Source organism: Athene cunicularia (assembly GCF_003259725.1).
Source record: "Athene cunicularia isolate RWA chromosome 3 unlocalized genomic scaffold, athCun1 chr3_part1, whole genome shotgun sequence".
Taxonomy (NCBI): Eukaryota; Metazoa; Chordata; class Aves; order Strigiformes; family Strigidae; genus Athene; species Athene cunicularia.
In genome coordinates, this window is record NW_020799097.1 from 37,859,045 (window position 1) to 37,879,164 (window position 20,120).

Here is a 20,120-nt window from a genome sequence, read left to right on the forward strand (position 1 = left end):
TTGTCTATCATATGTGGATTAAGTATCCTTAAAAAAAAAAAAATTCCTTTCCTCCCTGATCCCCAAGACAGACTTTTCTTTCTTTTAACATGGCAAAGCAAGTTTTCTGCAAAGTATTCCCACAATACTTGGAGACAGTTACTTTTATTTGATGATTCCCATTGTGATCAAAACATCAATATATGGTATTTTATTGTGATTCAAATGGCATAGCATTCAAACTTTTAATACTCTGTCATTTAAAACTGATAGATTATTTCTTTTTGCTCTTCCTGCAGAAATTTTTCATTTTGGCTAAGAGCCACTTAAATTTCCACTTTCTTTTTTCCTAAAAAATAATTAAGATTTGGAAATACCGCTACTCTCCTCTTGAATTTCAGATAGCTAGACCTGTAACTTTCAATCTGTGATGTTTTGAGAAACACAAGTCCTTTTATCCCATGACCTGAGGTAGGAGCAAAATTGTTTTGCTGGTTAAGAAACACATACAACAATGGGGCAAAAAGCCTTTTTTGGCTTCCTGCTTATAAGTTACAGGTGAATAGAAGTTCCTGCAATTCAAGTAGAAATAAACTGAAACAGACTTAGTCTTAAGTGTCCTGAATCATATGAAAGAGCAAGCTGTATCACAAAGGGACTACTTCAGGGCAGAGTTAAGGAGGAGATAGGGACAGAAGGACAGAGAATGTTTTCTCTTATGGTAATGTCAGCAGTTGAAGCAGGGGTCTCCATGAAATTTTATGCTTTGCTACACACAGGGACTCAGACTAAAACATTCTAGCCTGGGAAGCTACTACTCTGTAATAACTGGTAATGCCCTCCCTGAGAGCACTGGAGGATAGTTAACCTAGAAAAGACCACAATCATGAGCTCTTCACTTACAAGGAAGGCCACGTTCATCCTATTCTGCCTCCATAAAAAACAAAGCTTACGGCAACTTCAAATTATAAAACAGCCTTGCTACCAACAGACAGGTATCTAAAAGCTGTGTATTACATACAGATGACAAGACAACCCACCACAGAGAAAAGCAAGGCACAGGGGAAAAAATAAAGGAATGGTGTTTTGTTCTAGGGCCTACAAAACACTTAGAAAAAACAAACCATTTGAGTATTCATAAAAGTCTAAAGCCCTCCCCAGCTTCTTCCTTAAAAAAAAACCCAACAAATATATTACATATTAATTTTATATTTTATAAATGTTATGTATTTGTTTTAATGCATATATATCCTACGTATGTAAAGACATTACTGACTTTTAGCTTCACATGAGTTCATCTACTTCTGATGACCTTTGTATCATTTGGTTATCAAACAGCACTGGAATATTACAATTTAAAATTAAGAGTTGATTTTTTTGAAGGAAGCATTCTAGCAAAAGTACATATATTTAGCTTAATAATTCCCAATCATCAACACCACAGCTTGAAAAAACCCACAAAACTTCATCTGTACTACCATTAAAAAAAAAAAAAAAAAAAAAAAAAAAAAAAAAAAAAAAAAAAAAAAAAAAAAAAAAAAAGACTCATGGTTTGATAACTAGGATAAAGTATAAAGTTTCATAGACATACTTTACCTGTCTAGGTCAGATGTCAGCCTTTCAAAATTCTTAATAATACTGTAAACCTGGGCATCTTGACCAAGAAAGCAAGGTGGCAGTAATCCATGAATATTCAACTGTTGCCTCTCCTCCAAAGTAAAAGCCATGCCCTGAAAAAAGAAAAATAAAAAACATACATACATATATATGAGAGATATTTCTTTTAAGAAAATTCTAAAGCAAAATATTGCACAGATAAATTCAGCATCAGAAAAACTATTTAATGTTAAACAGAATTAACAAATATGCAATGATTTTGGAAAAAGTTGTAAGAGAACAGGCCTGTACAGTACAGTAACTCCATCCCAGCACAGAATGAGTTGTCTTCTGACACTGCAAGACTATTACCTACAAAATTAAGTTACAGCTGAAGAAGAGAGCAGCAGTATACTCTCACTCACTCATTTGTTTGGCTATCTTCTAAACACAAAGCATGGATAACATTTATTTTCAGTATAAACATTATGCTCTTAATATCTGGAAATTTTTCAAGATCTTAGTTATCTCAGATCCGAATTTTTAACAGAACTCTGTGGTACAATAAAGTCATCACTATCATTTTACAGTCAAAGAGCCTGGTCCAGCACCTAGTGAAGTCAGTCAATAGAAACATGGCCATAGCGAGTTCAATACAAACTTACTTTCTTTTCCAAAGTCCCATTCATTTACAGTAAGAAAAAATGGTACAGACTTACTGGATTTCCTTATTACATCCAGAAAAGACATTTAAAAGTATTTAGTATGTTACGTGGACAGTCACAGAATGTTTAACACTTAAATCCAGCTTGTGAATTGGCAGAGACTGCCAAATAGCTTCTAAATGAGGTCTGTATGTCTAAAACATCTACAGAAATTACCCAAGCTGTTTTAAGAAAGAAGATGCCTTTACAACAAAAACATGACCATGGGTTTAGCACACTAGTATCACGTAGTCTGACCACTGAAGTTTTATTTTGCTGGGGTAATTACTGATGGACAGGATCAGACCTTTGATAGTTTTAGGGGATAAAAAAGAATGTCAGAGGAGTTTGTTCCATATATGACCTATGAAATCTACGCATTTGTTTCACACTATAGCCACTGTCTGGTGGCTCCACAAGACATGCTACAACTCCCCTTTAGCACCATGCCTGCACTGCTTCCCCTCCAGAATCAGTATCGGCAGATCTGCAACTGTCTTTGAGGTCTCTCTTAGGTTAACACCAAAAATGTCTATAATCTTTGCAATAGGCACATCATGTAGCTTAAAGATACTCAGAAGTTGAAGTACTAGAACTTAGATAGCATTTATTACTCTACCAAGAGCTAAACAAACCATTAGTTGCCTAATATTCTACATCTATTCTATAACTATATACAAAAAACTTTGTTTCTTATGAAAAAAAATATTTGAGAAAACACCTTGGGAGATATGAAAGAGGAAAACATGGCAATGTAATCCTTCTGCAGTCACTCTCCTGTGGAAAATAAATACTACTAAGATACTTGCACAACTACCTCTAAAAATATACTTTGATACCATTAGAATTAGCTGGGTCAACAAATGACAGGAAAAAACAGGTAAAGCAAGAGCACAGATACAGAAGACATCCTTCAGCGTACATTTGCATTACTGCCTTTTCAACAGAACAAATTCTCAGTTCTTTACACGATGCCATCACTGCCCTTCACACAACACCTAGTAAGTGATACAACATGATCAATTCATACCAGTTAGTTTGCTTACCTGGACAGGCTTCATTTTTTTTTCAGAAATACTCACCTCACAAGACTTATTCTTAAAGGTCAAAAATATACTATAAAATCTTCCTGTCTCTTACCACTCTATACTTCTTATACCACTTTTAATCTAAATAATTTTCAAGTTGTTATGTCATTGTTGCTTGAAAAAGTAGAAAAAAAATCCTTAAGGCAACCCCACCATGCTATCTGCACTAAAATGCCATTAATCAAATTGTTACCCTTAAATGAAATGATGATCCAAAAAAAAAAAGAAAATAAATATTTCATAATGAACACTTTACAGAACATCAAACATTTCCAGAACATGCTTCTCTCACACACAGAAATGCAGGGAAACCAAGTTTAATAAAGGTCAGTAACTGTTTTGCTGTAGTTTTCCATGCACGCAAGATTTCAAAGGTTTCTAAAAGCACACATAAACACTGTCTTTTCTTGTTCCTACATGAATTTTCTCTGGCCAGATTTGACACGAGTGTCTTCAGGTACTATCATATTTTGAAAGACCATGGAAGAAAGGAAAGACAACACTCCTCATGACTTTATTCAAAGTTGATCCCTCTTATTTCCCACAGACTTTTTTTAGCTTAAAAAAAACATAAAAGCCCTTCATGTGTGCTCACATGGACATACACTTCAGAATCACTTCCAAATGGACTTTAGGGAGTTGCATAGTTTTAGTGGATTTCTGAGTGCTGGCAACAAAGTCATAATCAAATTATTCTCTGCATCTCTCCCTTCTCATGTTTCTATTAGTCAAATTTTCTGAAAGAAAAAAATTTAAAAAAATCTGTGTTTGCCTTCACTTTAAGAATAAAATATGGACTTTAATTACTATGATAGGGTTTCCCCTTTTACTGGAACATATATTTTATTTTAAAACAGACACATGAAAAGTTGATACATCTTGTCAAGTGACTTTTTTTAAAAAGTACTTTGTCTTGGAAGAGTATATTTTCCACATATCACTACAGTAAGTGTTAATTTCTTTTGGACATTACTACAAAAATACAGCACCCATCTACACCTCCTATACTATACATGGTTTTACAATTCTTTACTTGCATAGTCTCTTTGGCACAGATATTAGGAATTTTTCAAATTTCTAAGATGGAATGTTAGTTCCTTTTTTCCTTTGAGATACCGTATATGCTCAAAATAAAAGAATTATTAAAACATATCACCTGATGATTTAATAAGAGAAGGCCATTTTATGCTATTTCATCCGTTTGTAACAGGAAGAGCTCAACTACATAAATTTTGTGACTTATGTCTAGATTTCTTGCACTAGTTTCTCAGATTCTCTTTTCTACGTCAGAATTCTTATTTTTTCCTGTTTGAAGTGTTGTTTCGCAGCCATCCAGCAGAGAGGGCTCTAGGTCCAGCTTGGTTTAGACACTCCTTTCGCTTCCTGAGAGCCGCATTTTGTTCACACCTGGATGGGACAGACTTCTATCATCTAAAGTGCACCCCAACTACAATAAAAGATGTGGACATTTTTATTTTACACTCTGTATTACAAATAAATTGTCCAAAAGAACAAAAGCATGTGCCAATCTAAAAGCAGCACAAGGACAAGTGATCACAACGACAAGTATTAACCATTGCCTAAATCATTTTGATTTATTCACTGCTTTATGCCTTCAAACGATAACATATACACCACTGAAATGAATCGTATAGTTATTATTAAGCCTCCCAAGTAAGACTTTGCAGTTCTTCAAGGATTTTGTTTCATATGCTTCTTTACAAGCTCTGGTTTTGGTAAAATTACGTTGTTCTTCAGCCACCTCATTACCTTCCTTTCTCAAAAACCTTTTGGTGGAACTGTTGGGTTGAGGTTTTTATTGCTCATTTGACACAAATGCCCTCTTGTATTCTCAACTGTACAGAAGCTCTCTAAGTCTGGTTTGTTTTTTTTTTTGCTTTCAAGCAGGTCAGTTCATTGCAAATACATCTAATTCTGAATTCATCTCTCCATTTGTAATGTTGTGAAGTTTGGTAACTGTAACAGTGATTTCTATTACTACACATTGCTTAATATTCTTTCATTATTTAATCTCGATCGGTTTATCAACTCAGCTCTTAACTATACGTCCTCTGCCCAGCCTCTCTCTTTTCCTGCAACTACAAGGTTGTTTTAGTGCAGTTACATTTACATCAATTCTCTTGCTCAGTTGCAGTACTGAAAAGCCATAAAACGGGATAAACAGCACAACATCATCTTGTATCAGATAACCTTTTGCACTGGCTTTCAATTGAATTCTCAAGCAGTGCTTGAGAAGACAGCGAGCATATTCAAAATATTTCAAGAGCTGTCTCAGCCTCTGTTCACAGTCAACAGAGACAAGTCTTCTCTCAATATAAATTAGATTGCATTGACATAGTTTTTGTTAAGATATCATATCAGAAGGTCAGCTAATTGCTAAGTTCATATAAACTTCTTAAGAAAAAGAGAGTGCACTAAAGTAATGTATGCATCTTGTCTATGCACTAATGAGATTCAGCTTCACTAAAGGGTAGCCAGAACCATCTCCAAACAGTATTCATTGCAGGGATCCTCCTCCAACTTCTTTCAAGACCTAGACCTCTTTTGTTCTAGTAGAAAGCTCATTTCCTTATGTTGCCTCACTGCAGGTATGCTGCAAAGCTATCAGCATGACATCATGCAGAAGGAGGCTGGCTTGGAAGAGGAAATCAAGTCCACATCTCTGACTCAGTGACTCTTTCCTCAGCCTCTTGTAGGAGAAGATGAAGGCCTGTAAGATTTCGGGTCATCCCTGGGACTCAAACCCTGCAAAATTTTACATGTTCAAAGAAATTTTTATAAAATCTCTCTAAAAATATGGCACACATGAAATTTCAGGTGTTTTGATATGCATTTAAGAGTTTAATGATCTGCATATCCCTTTGAGATATTTTATATAATTTGTTGGGGGTTTTTTAAATCACCTTACAAACAGGCAAAAATAAAGTTTTACAAGCATTTCCCCTTCATTTTGCATTTTTATTATCTGGGTATGACTTCAGAGAAACCAGATAAATACTTTAAATACTCCATGTCCAACACTCATTTCAAGGCACAATATCCCAGGAAATAGTTAGAATAACTAATCTGAGCACATGCTGCATAATAAACTCATTCTACTGAAAACAAATGTGGTTCATGGCAAGGCACTGGAGTTGGAGCGCTACACATGGCTAAAGATGTTAGTGCTAATTTCTCTACCCATTCTTGTCATGACTGCCATCATGACTGCCAAAAAATATTACAAGCACAAGGAAATAATGCAGCTATCTGGATGAACATCTCTTCCGAAAGCAGTGCTTTAGGCCAGGCTGGTCACACAAAGTACCCCTCTAGGTAAGGAGAGGGAGTCATTTTTTTAATGATGCAAAATGACACACAGCTTTCTGTCATCAGGGGTCTTCTTCTGGACATGAGGAAAAAAACAGCCCCACAAGCCATCAATCAACATTAACTTAGAGGTTAATTTCTTCTTACAAATAATTTATTGTAAAACCTATATGCAAAAGAAGGGCTTGAATAGCAGAATCCAATTTTGATTTTTAAAAAATCAGGATTATTAAAATTTTAGAGAAAAAAAATGTTTTTAAATGGTACTGATAAAACAAGGGAGAAAGATGACAAATACAATTACAAGTTGGTATGAGGAAAGGATACGATAACCAGCAGAAAGTTATCAGTTTGAAGATGTGTAGCATGGAGTTAAGAAATGAAAACTGAACATGAAAATACATACTTTCTGTTGCAACCCTCTGGCAACCCACACAGAAAAAAGCTCAATGAATTTTCAGAAGCAAAGAAGATTGCTAACCATTTGTAAGGCAGACATTATCTGAGGTATTACTAGACTGCAAATAGAAAAGTCACTGGTGAAACAGAACTGCCGTCTTTCAGAAAAGTACTGCTATTTTCCCCCCAAACTATGCTCAGATCCCCATTTGGGCATTTAGTGAGGCACATCTGGATTATACATCTTGGATTAAGATCTAAAAAGCAGTATACAAAATGTTAAGATTCCATTAGCTTCTGTGGCAGAGGAACTGTGGTTTTGTTGTCTTTATACAGTACCTAGCACACAGGTACCTTGGCTTACAGCTGAGATCCCTGAAATAGCTGTGAATCCTGCTACTAAGCACCTGCACTGGCTGGGATGAAGAAGGAGAATGCCAGAAAAGGAGGACTGGTGAAGTGTAAACAGAAGAACCCAGTTTAAATAAAGCATTTATGTTCCTTTTAACAAGCCCTTGTGCACAGGCATGCATCAGGACTTGTGAGACTGCAAGGCATGCTGAAGGTAAATGAAAAAATGATGGTGAGAGCACTGACCATACAAGAAAAGAAGGAACTGTCCTAGATTCAGCTATGAAATGCCAAAAGGCACAGGTTTGGTTTTATGTACAGTTTTTCAACACAGCTTTTTAACAAGTATTTAAATTGAAGAACTATACTCTGACATTTGGCATTTGTAATTTCAAAGTTGTTCTTCTAGGGTCATGATAGATCTGCTACAACATGTTAAACACACAATTTTTTTACATTTTTCAGGAAAGCTGAGAGACCTGAAGTATATGCACAGGCCATAGTATTTTCAGAAGCAAACTTAAAAAGTTAACAGGGAAAACTGAAACAAAAGTCAAAACCAGCTTCCAACAACAACAAAACAAAACAAAAAAAAAAAAAAAAAAAAAAAAAAAAAAAAAAAAGCACAAATAAATACAGTAGCTAATAAACACACCCAGGGACTTATGACTCAAAACAAATGCAGATGGCCAGAAAGACAGCAGACTTCTCTTGGCAAATTCATCATGGGAACGTGTGGGCAGCTTGGCAGCCTTGCAGTGAGCTGATACGATGATTGCATACAAGCGTGATTCAGACCAGCACATTAGAAATGACGCATCACAGCATTCTTATTTTAGCAATCTTCCTTTAACCTACTGTAAACAATTATCTTAAAGTAAGCAAGTAAAATTATTTTAAGAAACTTTTTTTAGATATTTCTTTTATTATACATATACACAGTGAAATCTTTCTGCATTGCATAATCTCTCCTCACCTTAAGCTTTTGAAGGCTGTCTTACACAAACAGCAGACAATAACAAGCTCAACAGTAAAAGAAGTCACCAAGATAATATATAAAAATATGTGTTATAATGTAGGATGGACTGAGTCTAGTTAGACACTAAATTTAGGTGTTCATATGCAATCTAGGTGCCTATCCTCCCATGATTACAGGATATATAATACTGATTAAAATAAAAAGCCTAAAGAAAGACCCAGGTTACCCTGGAATAGATACCCTGAAGTCGGTAATACAAATTGCTGTAATGACTATATTGACTATAGACCAAATTCAGATTTGCACACATAAGCACCTACTGTCAACTGAGAGGCTTGGAGTTATTGAGAAATTGCATAGCTCATTATGGCAATGATATCAACTATATATCAACTGCACAGGAGACCTACACAGTGACAGATGAAAGCCAGGCACAATACTCTTCTGTATCTCAAGGGGCACTAGTTGCCTGTATGTGGGCTGCTACATCAAGTCCCGATTGTCCTTTTGGGCTCCTCAATCCACGTGTCCCATTAAAAATCACCTTACCCTGAATCCTTCACATTATGACAGCAATTTTTACACTCAAACCAACCAAAAAATTGCTAGAGCTGCATTTGTATGCTTTTAATCACAGCTGTTTCCCTTAAAAGATTTCATGTAATCTAAAGGCATAAAAACATGAAGTGCAACACATAAGGGGACAGAAAGGCCCAGCACCCCGTCTCCCTGATAACAGACCTGTACATCTTACAGCACCTGTCACTGAAATTCTTAAGATGCTCAGGGAGCGTTGTGTTAGAGTAAGATCCGTTGACAAGCTGAGCCTCTCACTTTTCATGCGAGAATAACAATTCTGCAGTTCAGCAGGCATGAGCCAGTGTGAATGGAGAAATAGTTGCCAGAACACAGGAGGCAACATTGTGCCTACTGAGAGGCACCATGTAAAGTCTACCAAGATCTTCACAGCTCCAGAGTCTGGTTCTGCTGCTGCCTCCAAGTGAACCAAGAACTCATCACACAGAGTCACCAGCTCTGCACGAGACCCCCAGCACACACTACCTTCAAGCTGCGCAACTCAGAAAGGCAGTGGCTGCAGACAACGACTGCAGAGAGATACCTGACGAAACAAGGGGCCCTCAGGGACTTTACAAAATGCAGCTCAGAGGTGCATCAGTACAAGCCTCTGCTTCCCAGCAAACTGCAAAATGCCCTCCCCACTGCTGCTGCCACCTGGGAGCTACAATAGATGTGTGTGAGGTAGAACTGAGAGCTGGCTCAAAGGTCATAGTTATCTGCTCTTAACTAAGAATCACAGAATCGTCTAGGTTGGGAAGGACCTTAAAGATCATCTAGTCCAAATATTAACCTAAGACTGACATTTCCCAACTACAGCATATGCCTCAGCGCTATGTCAGCTCTACTCTTAAACACCTCCAGGGATGGGGACTCCACCACTGCCCTGGGCAGCCCATTCCAACACCTAACAACCCTTTCTGGAAAGAAATGCTTCCTAATATCTAGTCTAAAACCTCCCTGGCACAATTTGATACCATCAACTCTTGTCCTATCCTTAAACACCCCCAGTTCCCTCAGCCGCTCCCCATACGACCTGTGCTCCAGACCCGGCACCAGCTCCATTGCCCTTCTCTGGACACGCTCGAGTCATTCAATGTCCTTCTTGGAGTGAGGGGCCCAAAACTGAACACAGGAATCGAGGGGCGGCCTCACCAGTGCCAGTGCAGGGGTAAGATCCCTTCCCTGTCCCTGCTGGCCACGCTATTGCTGACACAAGCCAGGATGCCATTGGCCTTCTTGTGGCTCCTGTTCAGCCGGCTGTCAATCAGCACCCCCAGGTCCCTCTCTGACTGGCAGCTCTCCAGCCACTCCTCCCCAAGCCTGTAGCGCTGCTGGGGGTTGTTGTGGCCCAAGGGCAGCCCCCGGCATTTGGCCTCATTGAAACTCCTCCAGTTGGGCTCAGCCCATGGCTCCAGCCTGTCCAGGTCTCTCTGCAGAGCCTCCCTGCCCTCGAGCAGATCAACACTCCCACCCAACTGGGTGTCATCTGCAAACTGACTGAGGGTGCACTCGATCCCCTCGTCTAGATCATCAATAAAGATGTTAAACAGGAGTGGCCCCAACACTGAGCCCTGGGGGACACCACTCGTGACCAGCCACCAACTGGATTTAACTCCGTTCACCACGACTCTTTGGGCCTGGACATCCAGACAGTTCTTTACCCAGCAAAGCGTGTGCCCATCCAAGCCACCAGCAGCCAGTTTCACCAGGAGAATGCTGTGGGAAACGGTGTCAAAGGCCTTACTAAAGTCAAGGTAGACAACATCCACAGCCTTTCCCTCATCCAATAAGCAGGTCGCCCTGTCGTAGAAGGAGATCAGGTTTGTCAGGCAGGACCTGCCTTTCATAAACCCATGCTGACTGGGCCTGAGCATCTGGTTGCCCCACATGTGTTGTGTGATGGTACTCAGGATGAGCTGCTCCATCAGCCTTCCAGGCACCGAAGTCAAGCTGACAGGCCTGTCATTTCCTGGATCACCCTTCCAGCCCTTCTTATAGATGGGTGTCACATTGGCCAATTTCCAATCTGTCAGGACCTCCCCAGTCATCCAGGACTGCTGGTAAATGATGGAAAGCAGCTTGGCGAGCACCCCAGCCAGCTCCTTCAGCACCCTTGGGTGTATCCCATCCAGTCTCATAGACTTGTGTGTGTCTGTGTGATGCAGCAGGTCACTGACTGTCTCCTCCTGGACTGAGGGGGGGTCGTTCTCCCAGTCTCTGTCTTCTAGCTTAGGAGACTGGATTCCCTCAGTACAACTGGTCTTGTTATTAAAGACTGAGGCAAAGAAGGCATTAAGGACCTCAGCCTTCTCCTCATCACTTACCATGTTTCCTCCTGAATCTAGCAGGGGATGGAGACTCTCCCGGTTCTTTCTTTTGCTCTTGACATACTTATAGAAACATTTCCTGTTATCCTTGACTGCTGAAGCCAGATTAATCTCTAGCTGGGCTTTAGACCTCCTGATTTCCACCCTACATAGCCTCACAGTGTCTTTGTAATCATTGTGAGTGGCTAGCCCCTTCTTCCAAAGGTCATGAACTCTCCTTTTCTCCCTGAGTTCCAGCCAAAGCTCCCTGTTTAGCCAGGGTGGTCTTCTCTGTCAATGGCCTCTCTTACAGCACCTGGGGACAGCCTGCTCCTGAGCCATTAACACTTCCGTCTTAAAGAGTGCCCAGCCTTCCTGGGCCCCTATACCCTTCAGGATCGTCTCCCAAGGGATCCTGTCAAGCAGGTGCCCAAACAAGACAAAGTCATCCCTGTGGAAGTCCAGGATGTCAGTTATGCTTAGCCTTTTCCTGGCCTCTCTAAGTATAGAGAACACTATTATTTTGTGATTGCTGTGCCCTAGTCGTCCTCCAACTGCCACATCATCCACCAGTCCTCCTCTGTTCACAAAGAGGAGGTCCAGCAGGGCACCTTCTCTGGTCGGTTCTCCCAGCAGCTGTGTCAGAAAGTTGTCTCCCACACATTCCAGGAATCTCTGGGACTGGTCCCACTCTGCTTTGCTGTATTTCCAGCAGATGTCTGGGAAGTTGAAGTTTCCCACAAGAACAAGGACAAGCAATCATGAGATTTCTCCTAAATGCCTATAGAATATTTCATGCACCTCTGTCCTGGGTGGGTGGCCTATGGTAGACTCTTACTACAACATAGGCCAGCTTGGTTCTATAGTAGTAACAGCTAAATTAATAAGAGACTTACTAACAAATATTGGTTGTGATCTCTGGCTCCCCTGACTCAGTTCCCTAGCAGGGACAACATCACGCCCACACAGAGACACCTGTCTCAGCTCTCTTTGCTGTTACTGGCAGAGAAGATCAAATAGCATCATGAAACACAGCTTAAACTGTAGAGCCAAAGAAGCTGAACAAATATTCGGGGGGGGATTTGTCCCTGGCAAATTCTGAGATATTTTTATTATTTTAAAACTTCCTCGGGATGTATTGACCCTCAAAGACCCCTACTGAGGAACACTGGCTATGGGAACCATTCTGTTAAGAGACAGCAGCAGTTTACGATACCACTTTCAAACTTGTTGACCATGTTCTTATGACAGATGTCAAACACAACTTACCTACACTATAGATTAAAAACACTGGTTGTAGGGCACTTTAGAGCTCTAACCCCCTGGATGAATCATGGTAACAAAATTAATCTTGTTAATTACTGCCTCTGTCAATACTATCTGTCTTCTACAGATGTATCAATGTCCAGGTGTATGCTTAGATATATAATTTATAGCAACAGGAATTAAAAATTTAATGTATGATAGTGATTTTTTAAAAATAAACATGTCAGATATCTGAAATTCTAGTTAAGAAATTAATTCATTTGTGTAGTAGATGCTTTGAGTCAATAATGGTATATCTCTAATCAAGAATGCCTGTGATGCTATCAGTGGAATAACTAACATGGAAATCTCTATTTATGAAGGGAATTTAGATGAGCACAGTATCAGCTGATGTGCAATATACTGCTAACCAGAATGATTCCAAATAAAATGCCAAATAAAAGCTAACTGTAATAATTTTACAAATAAATTACAGTCTCCAAGTATGCAATCTCCAATATGCCATATTTACATTTGCAAAATTATATATTATTTGACAGTCAGTCATGATTTCCATGTAGGTAGAAGAGGAATTTCAGTTACTGCCAAAAATTCCATCTGTCTAAAATAAGTACTTAACCAAATACAGGTTAGTAAACCCTGAAATCCTGAGGGGGATTTGATAAGCCTGATATGCTTAACAGATTTTATTGTTGCCTTTCAGAGACTAAACTGATTACCAACTACTGTATTCTATGCTTTTGATAAGACTAAGCAACAAAGTTCACTAGCATGATAAATAATTAACACAAACATTTTAAATCCTGTAACACAGAGTTGCTTAGAGGAAGGCAGAGGCCAATTTCAATACTATGGTCTTCGCTTCTGGTGCTACAGTGGTAACAGCCTAAAATAATGCAACAAAAAAGGACGTGAGTAGAAAGAAATGGTAGATATTAATGACAGAATTAAGGCACAATTAATTTCTTCAGCATTACCTTAAAAAAAATAATTCTGGCTGGGAATAGATGGGAATTGTTGTATGCTCCTGACCTTCCCACTCCCCAGTGTCTGAGAAGAGAAGCTAGGCAAGCAGCATGCTTCCCCTTTCAGCTCCACAAATGGGACTGGGATGAACTGGGAAGCACAGAGGTGGTGTAGAAGTGTTCTTCAGCCTCCAGGGATGATAACTGCTTCCTTTGCCACCACCTCAAAATGGATCTTTTACTGACAATTCCCTGAATTTCTGTGTTCCCTTGAGCTTTCAGGTATATGGTTTACATTTAGCTATAATAAAAAGCACTAGTCAAACAGCTACAATCTAGATAACCATCCTGTCATGGTTATAGACATGAGTTTTCAGATGTTACAAGAACAAGCCAGTATTTCTAACATTTTCACTCCACATAACTGATGTTACCCACGTTCAGATTCAGCTCCCAGATTGAAACACCTAAATTGAGGTGTCTACTGAAGATCTAAGGTATCTAAACTCCCATCCATTATAGTCAAAGGAAATTAAGGCTATAAAAATCAGTTGAGCTTAAGTACTCTGTTTTAGCTCACTCTGAAGTATAGACATCTAGGGGACAGTGCTTCAATATATTTGAGATGCCACAAGCGTATTCTGTCTGGCCTCCAGCCACCACTCCAGAAACATAGGTCCAGTGTCACGTGTATCAGCTCCATGAAGATTTCTCAGATACCTTAGAGTATCTAAAATGGTTTTATAATCTACAGTCTGAAAAAGTATCTAAGTTCCTATTCATATACCAAAGTTTAAATGTCTTGCTCTGTAAACTGAATCCTAGCCTACATTACTTCTAGTCAACAACAGATGCAAGGGCCAACTAAGAACCTTCCCAACATATCCAACCCCAAATTCCTACTTAGAGCCAAGTAAAGTTGTCAGTTTTTCTATAAACTGATTTATTCTTGCAATAAAAATGTGTCATGCCAATGCACACTTTAGTTTTATTCAACAAATATATATTTTATAACCAGGATTTCTATAAAAGTCTCATCAAACTGGTACCTAGCCTCTTAAAGTAAGATCAGTTTTCTGCATAACCCAGATGACTTGTTTTCCTAATACCAATACTGAATTAGATGTAACACCAACATTTTCTTGCTGGAACTTCCCTCACATGAAACATGTCTCCAGGGTATGCAACTCACTAGAAGAAACGGCTGGCTCCAGTGACAAGCACTTGGAAAGCTAACATCAAATACCAAAAATTTAAAAAAATGTATGTACAACTGATTTCTATATAAGCAACAGCACAACATCACCTACCATAAAAATGAAAATAAACTCTAAGCAAGCAGTGCAGCCTTGCAGACTAGGAACACAAGGGAATAGCTCTTTAGGAACCAAACTATCCTAATCTCTAAAATAACCACCCACAGACAGATGTAATTCCATCACTGACAATGTGTATTTCTCAGTATTGGAAAATGCAAAGTGTTGTCAATAGCACTGCAGTTTCTACCCCCCAAATAAAATAAAAGTGCATATGCACAATTGTAGACCTCTCCTTGAAACTGTAATCACCAATCTTTTGCTTCCCCATTCAGTGTCCCTAGAATTTTTTGATGCTGCCACACTGAAAAGCAACTTTTTCCTCCCTCCTTCTCAGGCATCCCCAGCTGAAAGCAGCTTTGTATTATAACTGTGAAGACAGAAACAAATCTTGCTGTAATTAAGGCATACAGAAATTAGAGATAAGCATATGATGATGCACTGAATAATCTTGGAAAGAATGTAAGAGATTAATAATATAGAATGCAGCTGTAGTAGTGAACCGCTCTACTGAATAACTGACTTTACACTACCCTGACATCGTTAAATCCAAGCAACCAGCCAGGCCTTGCAACCTGCAGAACAAACTCTGGCTAACAATCTAACCAGCTGTTTTTGGATCAGTGTCATGCAGCCATTAATTTTTCTTTTCTTAAAGGCAGTATCACATAACCAATAACTGCAAACAATAAATGGCACTGCTTTCTTCATTAAATAAGTAGAAAGGTTAGACAACTTAATTGGCTTAATATAGAATTCATAAAAAATATGGTGAAAGATTATATTATTAGGTCATTATACTTTACTATCTGATAAACTATGCTAGACAGACTTGTATTACCTAAATTGTCATTTAATTTCCATGGCCTCAACCCTTATTTTCCAGACTATGTCAGATGGCTACTCAAGAATGTAGAAAAGAAATCTATGTGGATATTAATTGTGAATGCTTTTATCACATTTAATGCAAGAAAACCCTGAACTTCACTGCAAATCTTTGCCAAACATTGAATCCTTCAGAGCTTTATGAAATTTTGGGGGGCTATCCTACCACTCTTTTTCCTTTACTAAGTGGAATATAGCGTAAGTATAAAAGCAGATGGCTATTGTAGTCAAGAACTCAAATATTAAGAAAAAAATATTCTTCAGATAATAGATCCATTCCTATCACCTCTGAAAAGGAGCATCATCAAGGGCCCCACAGGATCCTGACTATGCATAAATCAAAGTGTTCACAAATGAAACAATCCTTTTTGAAGCAAGAAATTATTCTTTCTAGCCAAAGAACATACATATAATCAATAGCATTCTTTACATACATTATCTGTCAGTTCTCCTAAGTACACAGCAATGGAGCATTTATTTCATGACAGGGTCTGTTTCTCCATTTTGAATTCTTAAACACTCAGAGGAGCCATCAGTAGCCACTCTCATTACTAGAGCCATAGGCAAAGACTATCACAACATCAGAAACAGGAGTTAAGGGATAGAAGAGTGTACATAACTTTGTCATACAGTTAATATTTATATATCTTCCTGAAAATGAGAAGCTTATCTGAACTTTGCTATAGAGACTAAATACTGATTTTGGTTTGTTCTATCCATTTAGTTAAGATATGAGGAAAACCATCAAGGACTGGACTGCCTACAAAAGCAAACTCCTAAAACATATACTCAACAGGAAAAACAAGATACAGTGAGCCCAAAGTCTTAGTGTGAGTTCTGGTTTTGTTACTAAAACTATCATTTAACCAGTTACAGATAGAAAGCAAGGTTATGCAACAGCCTTCCAGAGTATGGAAAAAGTTTATCGAAGGAAGAGTTCTACTGAAGACAGAGTAATTCCATTTAAAAATGCTGTACCTGATGGATTCATACAGCTCTGCTTTTGCCAAAACACAACCTGTATATCAATTGTATTTGCTTAGAATCTGAATAGGAAAGATCAGACAAATAAATCACAGAAGAAGCTGTGATAAAATACAGTATATCACTTTTCTTTTTATTTGACTGCTCTCCAAGAAGAGCTAGACTCATCAAAGAAAATACTAGATTAAAGAAAATTGAACATTATGGAAATAAAATCTGAATGGTAGTTAAGGAAACCAGCCAATATAAAACCATCTGAGTTTGCTATCAGGGACTCAAGAGTTCTACTTGAAAGACAGAAAATTCATGAAGGTGAAAAAATGCCAAGAATCCCCTCCTAGTAGACCTGATTCATTTCAAGTTGCTACTGTTTTCAAAGCAAACCAGGGATTTCGTTGCCTTTAATCCATCCATGTCAGTCACAGAAACTCAAGTCTAAAACAACAAAAAAACAAAACCGGGAAAAAAACATTAACCTAAGTAAACCATTTCCTATGCTGACATTGAAAAACATATCCTGACATTAAACATTAAACACACGCACAGCTGATTGAACCCGAAGAAAATGTTGCCCCTCCATTCCCACCTTTCACATTTTCTAGTATTTAGTTAAGCAGACCCATTAAAAGCTTTTTCTAGCTACCTAACTGCCATTTTTCCTGAAAGAAACTATGCCAAATCCGTTACTTGTACAACATGGGAACAAATCTTGTTTAAACCTGATTAATCTCGAGTAGGCACTAACCACTGCCCTTCATGTAAGGTTGCTGGACACACTGAGCTAGCAAACCTGTAAACACAGTGTCCACACAAGATAGATAGTACAGAGCAATTGGTAACACAAAAGAGGGAGTAGTTTTGAGACAAGCTGGAAAAACACAACATTTTCAGGATAATAGCTAAGACATTTCCCCAGAACAAAACATTTATGCAATGAACTCAAACTATAAGTCTGTGACAGATCTAAGGAAATATTCCTAAAATGGGGTCCCCTTAAGCTTAAGATACCTATTTGCAGCATATTTTAGGCAACAGTGAGAGACCTATTCAAGCTTAGAAAGATGACAGATCATCAATTTTCTTCAGTTTCATAACCAGTTAACTACAAAAAAAAAGTCTGTCCACTTTTTGAAACACTTCAACAATTCACAGTAATGTGAACCAGGCCAGTAACACCAAAATAAGTCCTTTTCAAGCAAAACTGAACAAAAAAAACCAACTCAGAAAGACATTTATGTTCTATTTTTATTGACCCCACATTACAAATTAGAACACTAAACTTATTTTATTAGTTCCTGAAGTTCACATGGCATATTCTCATTACTCATTACATTAGATGGAAACATGCAAAAGGGCCCATAAATGAGGGCTATATAAAAAAGCAATCCTCTCCAACAAAGTCCTAGCTGAAATCCATGATGCAGTGGATCCACGGGACTCAAGCAAGTATTACTGCTAGCCTTAACCTCCTTGAACACCCCAGGGAAAGCTTCCTTTGGGGAGCATTACCTTTCTGGACATTGTTACGCAAAACTTTTGGGGATTTGCTTTTTTGACATAAAAAGTGCAGCCCTTTCTTTTCCATTCTTACTAAATAAAGTAGTACCTAATGGTTGGCAGACCAGCTGATGAAGAAAGGGAAAGTGAAGTACAGAAGTACACTGTACTTCTCGTTCATCTAGCACACACAATATAGCTGAAGCCATTACTGGGGATTTTATTAGTTTTACTATTTCCACACATATTTGAGAGCATATCTTACTTTCAGTCTGGCAGTAGATAATCTTCAAATGTATTTGTTGCACACTATTATGGGAACTCTCACATATGTTAAGGATCTGCACTGTCTTCAAGGGCAAAAAAATAGGGAGATAAGAAAAGAAATGGAAACAAAAAAACCAAACATAGACATATTTTGACACCAAGGCAAAATTTTCCCTACCTGAGTGTCAAGCTTTTTCTCTAAAAGATGAAAGGATCACAATAAAAAGTCTCAAAAATTAAACAACAAAATACACATATTTATTTTTTCAACTCAAACAGCAAAACAAATTGAACCAAAAGTGCTTCAAGAAGTAGAAAACCTGCTCTAGCTTTTCAGTCACCCAAACTGTCTTTCTGGGGTTAGACAGCTTATGGTAGAAACTTTAAATGGAAAAATGGACCCCATTCATGATACTTGTCTGTGCCTTGACTACCTATACTGTAGTAATATCGCCAGACACTATTCAGACCATTTCACAGGAAGGTATAGGAGCCTTCAGATGTTCACAATCTCTCCCAATGACTAGGTACCTGGAGCTTGATGGCAATCTAAGAATCTTCTGTTATTTCACCATTAGCCCTGTTTTGCCAAATGTACCACTGCTTGCTGCCTGAAGTAAGAGTGGCAGTCTTCCAAACCAGCATGATTGGTTTTGAGAGGTAACTAGTCTAGCTGTCCTCCAAAAGGGTTGGTCTGAAAAGTAGTTTCTGGTGTTGTACAGAAGCATCAGTTTTAAGTCTCAGCATAGCAAAGTAATCCTTGAAAGGAACAGATTTCTTTCATCAGTATTGGCACTCAAAATAAGACCATATGTCTAAGCTATAATATGCAAAATTTTCCAACGACAGCTTATTTTTCTAGTAGGAAATGTGATTTACATAGATTGAACTTTAGGATCCGTTTACAGATTCATGAGAAAAACTGGTTTCCTTATAGTAAAAAAAACACTTCTCACTGCTCACAGGAGGTAAGCTTTAATACTGCAAAGTCACTAGCCTTCCTGGGGACACAGACCCAATTTAGTTATGTCTATCTGCCTCTCAGAGCAACCAAAAGAAGTAGCTGACTTTTCTAGAAAAATGTAAAAACAGGAAAGGCACAATAAGGACTTGCTGGGAGCTGCCAGAAGAACACAACAGAAAGCAGAGAAAGACTGCAGAACTGAAATAATGTGACTGAAAGCAATGGAAATGGAAGAGTTAAGCAGAAGGCGCAAAGAGATAGGCAATGAAAAGCAAGCCAAGCAAGTGAAACAGTAACAGGATTTTTTTTCTATGGGTAACTGAAAGGGAGCTCAACAGACAATATAGAGCAAGTCCAACCTGTGCATGGAAACACTAAGTTTAGGGAACAGGCATGAATGCAAATGTGAAGGATGAAGAAATAGAGCTCAGAAGAATACAAGAATGAAAAAAAATAGGTGCTGCAAGTAATTGTACCAGAAGAGCTTTGGGCTGCTGCAACCTGATTCACATACAACACACACACACACAAAGCACTTTGCTGTTTGCTCTTAACTATGCCTGGATGGAAAGCTTAAATCACACTGCAAAAGGTAACATTTCCTTTCCCAGGCAGGGGTGGGCAGCCTCAACAGTGCAGGGATGGGCACTGAGTTGGGGGGGGGG

At 38.5% G+C, this 20,120-nt stretch overlaps 1 protein-coding gene across 2 annotated transcripts in view; it reads right to left on the reverse strand.

Annotated features, from left to right (window-relative positions):
* The window catches only part of ME1 (malic enzyme 1), a 226,460-nt gene that overhangs the window by 141,467 nt on the left and 64,873 nt on the right, over positions 1 to 20,120 (reverse strand). For both annotated transcript variants that reach the window (XM_026845283.1, XM_026845282.1), the window contains one exon: positions 1,576 to 1,709. In XM_026845283.1, the coding sequence (XP_026701084.1) occupies positions 1,576 to 1,706 (131 nt within the window). In that variant the 5' untranslated portion in view covers positions 1,707 to 1,709. The remainder of the gene's footprint in view (positions 1 to 1,575; positions 1,710 to 20,120) is intronic.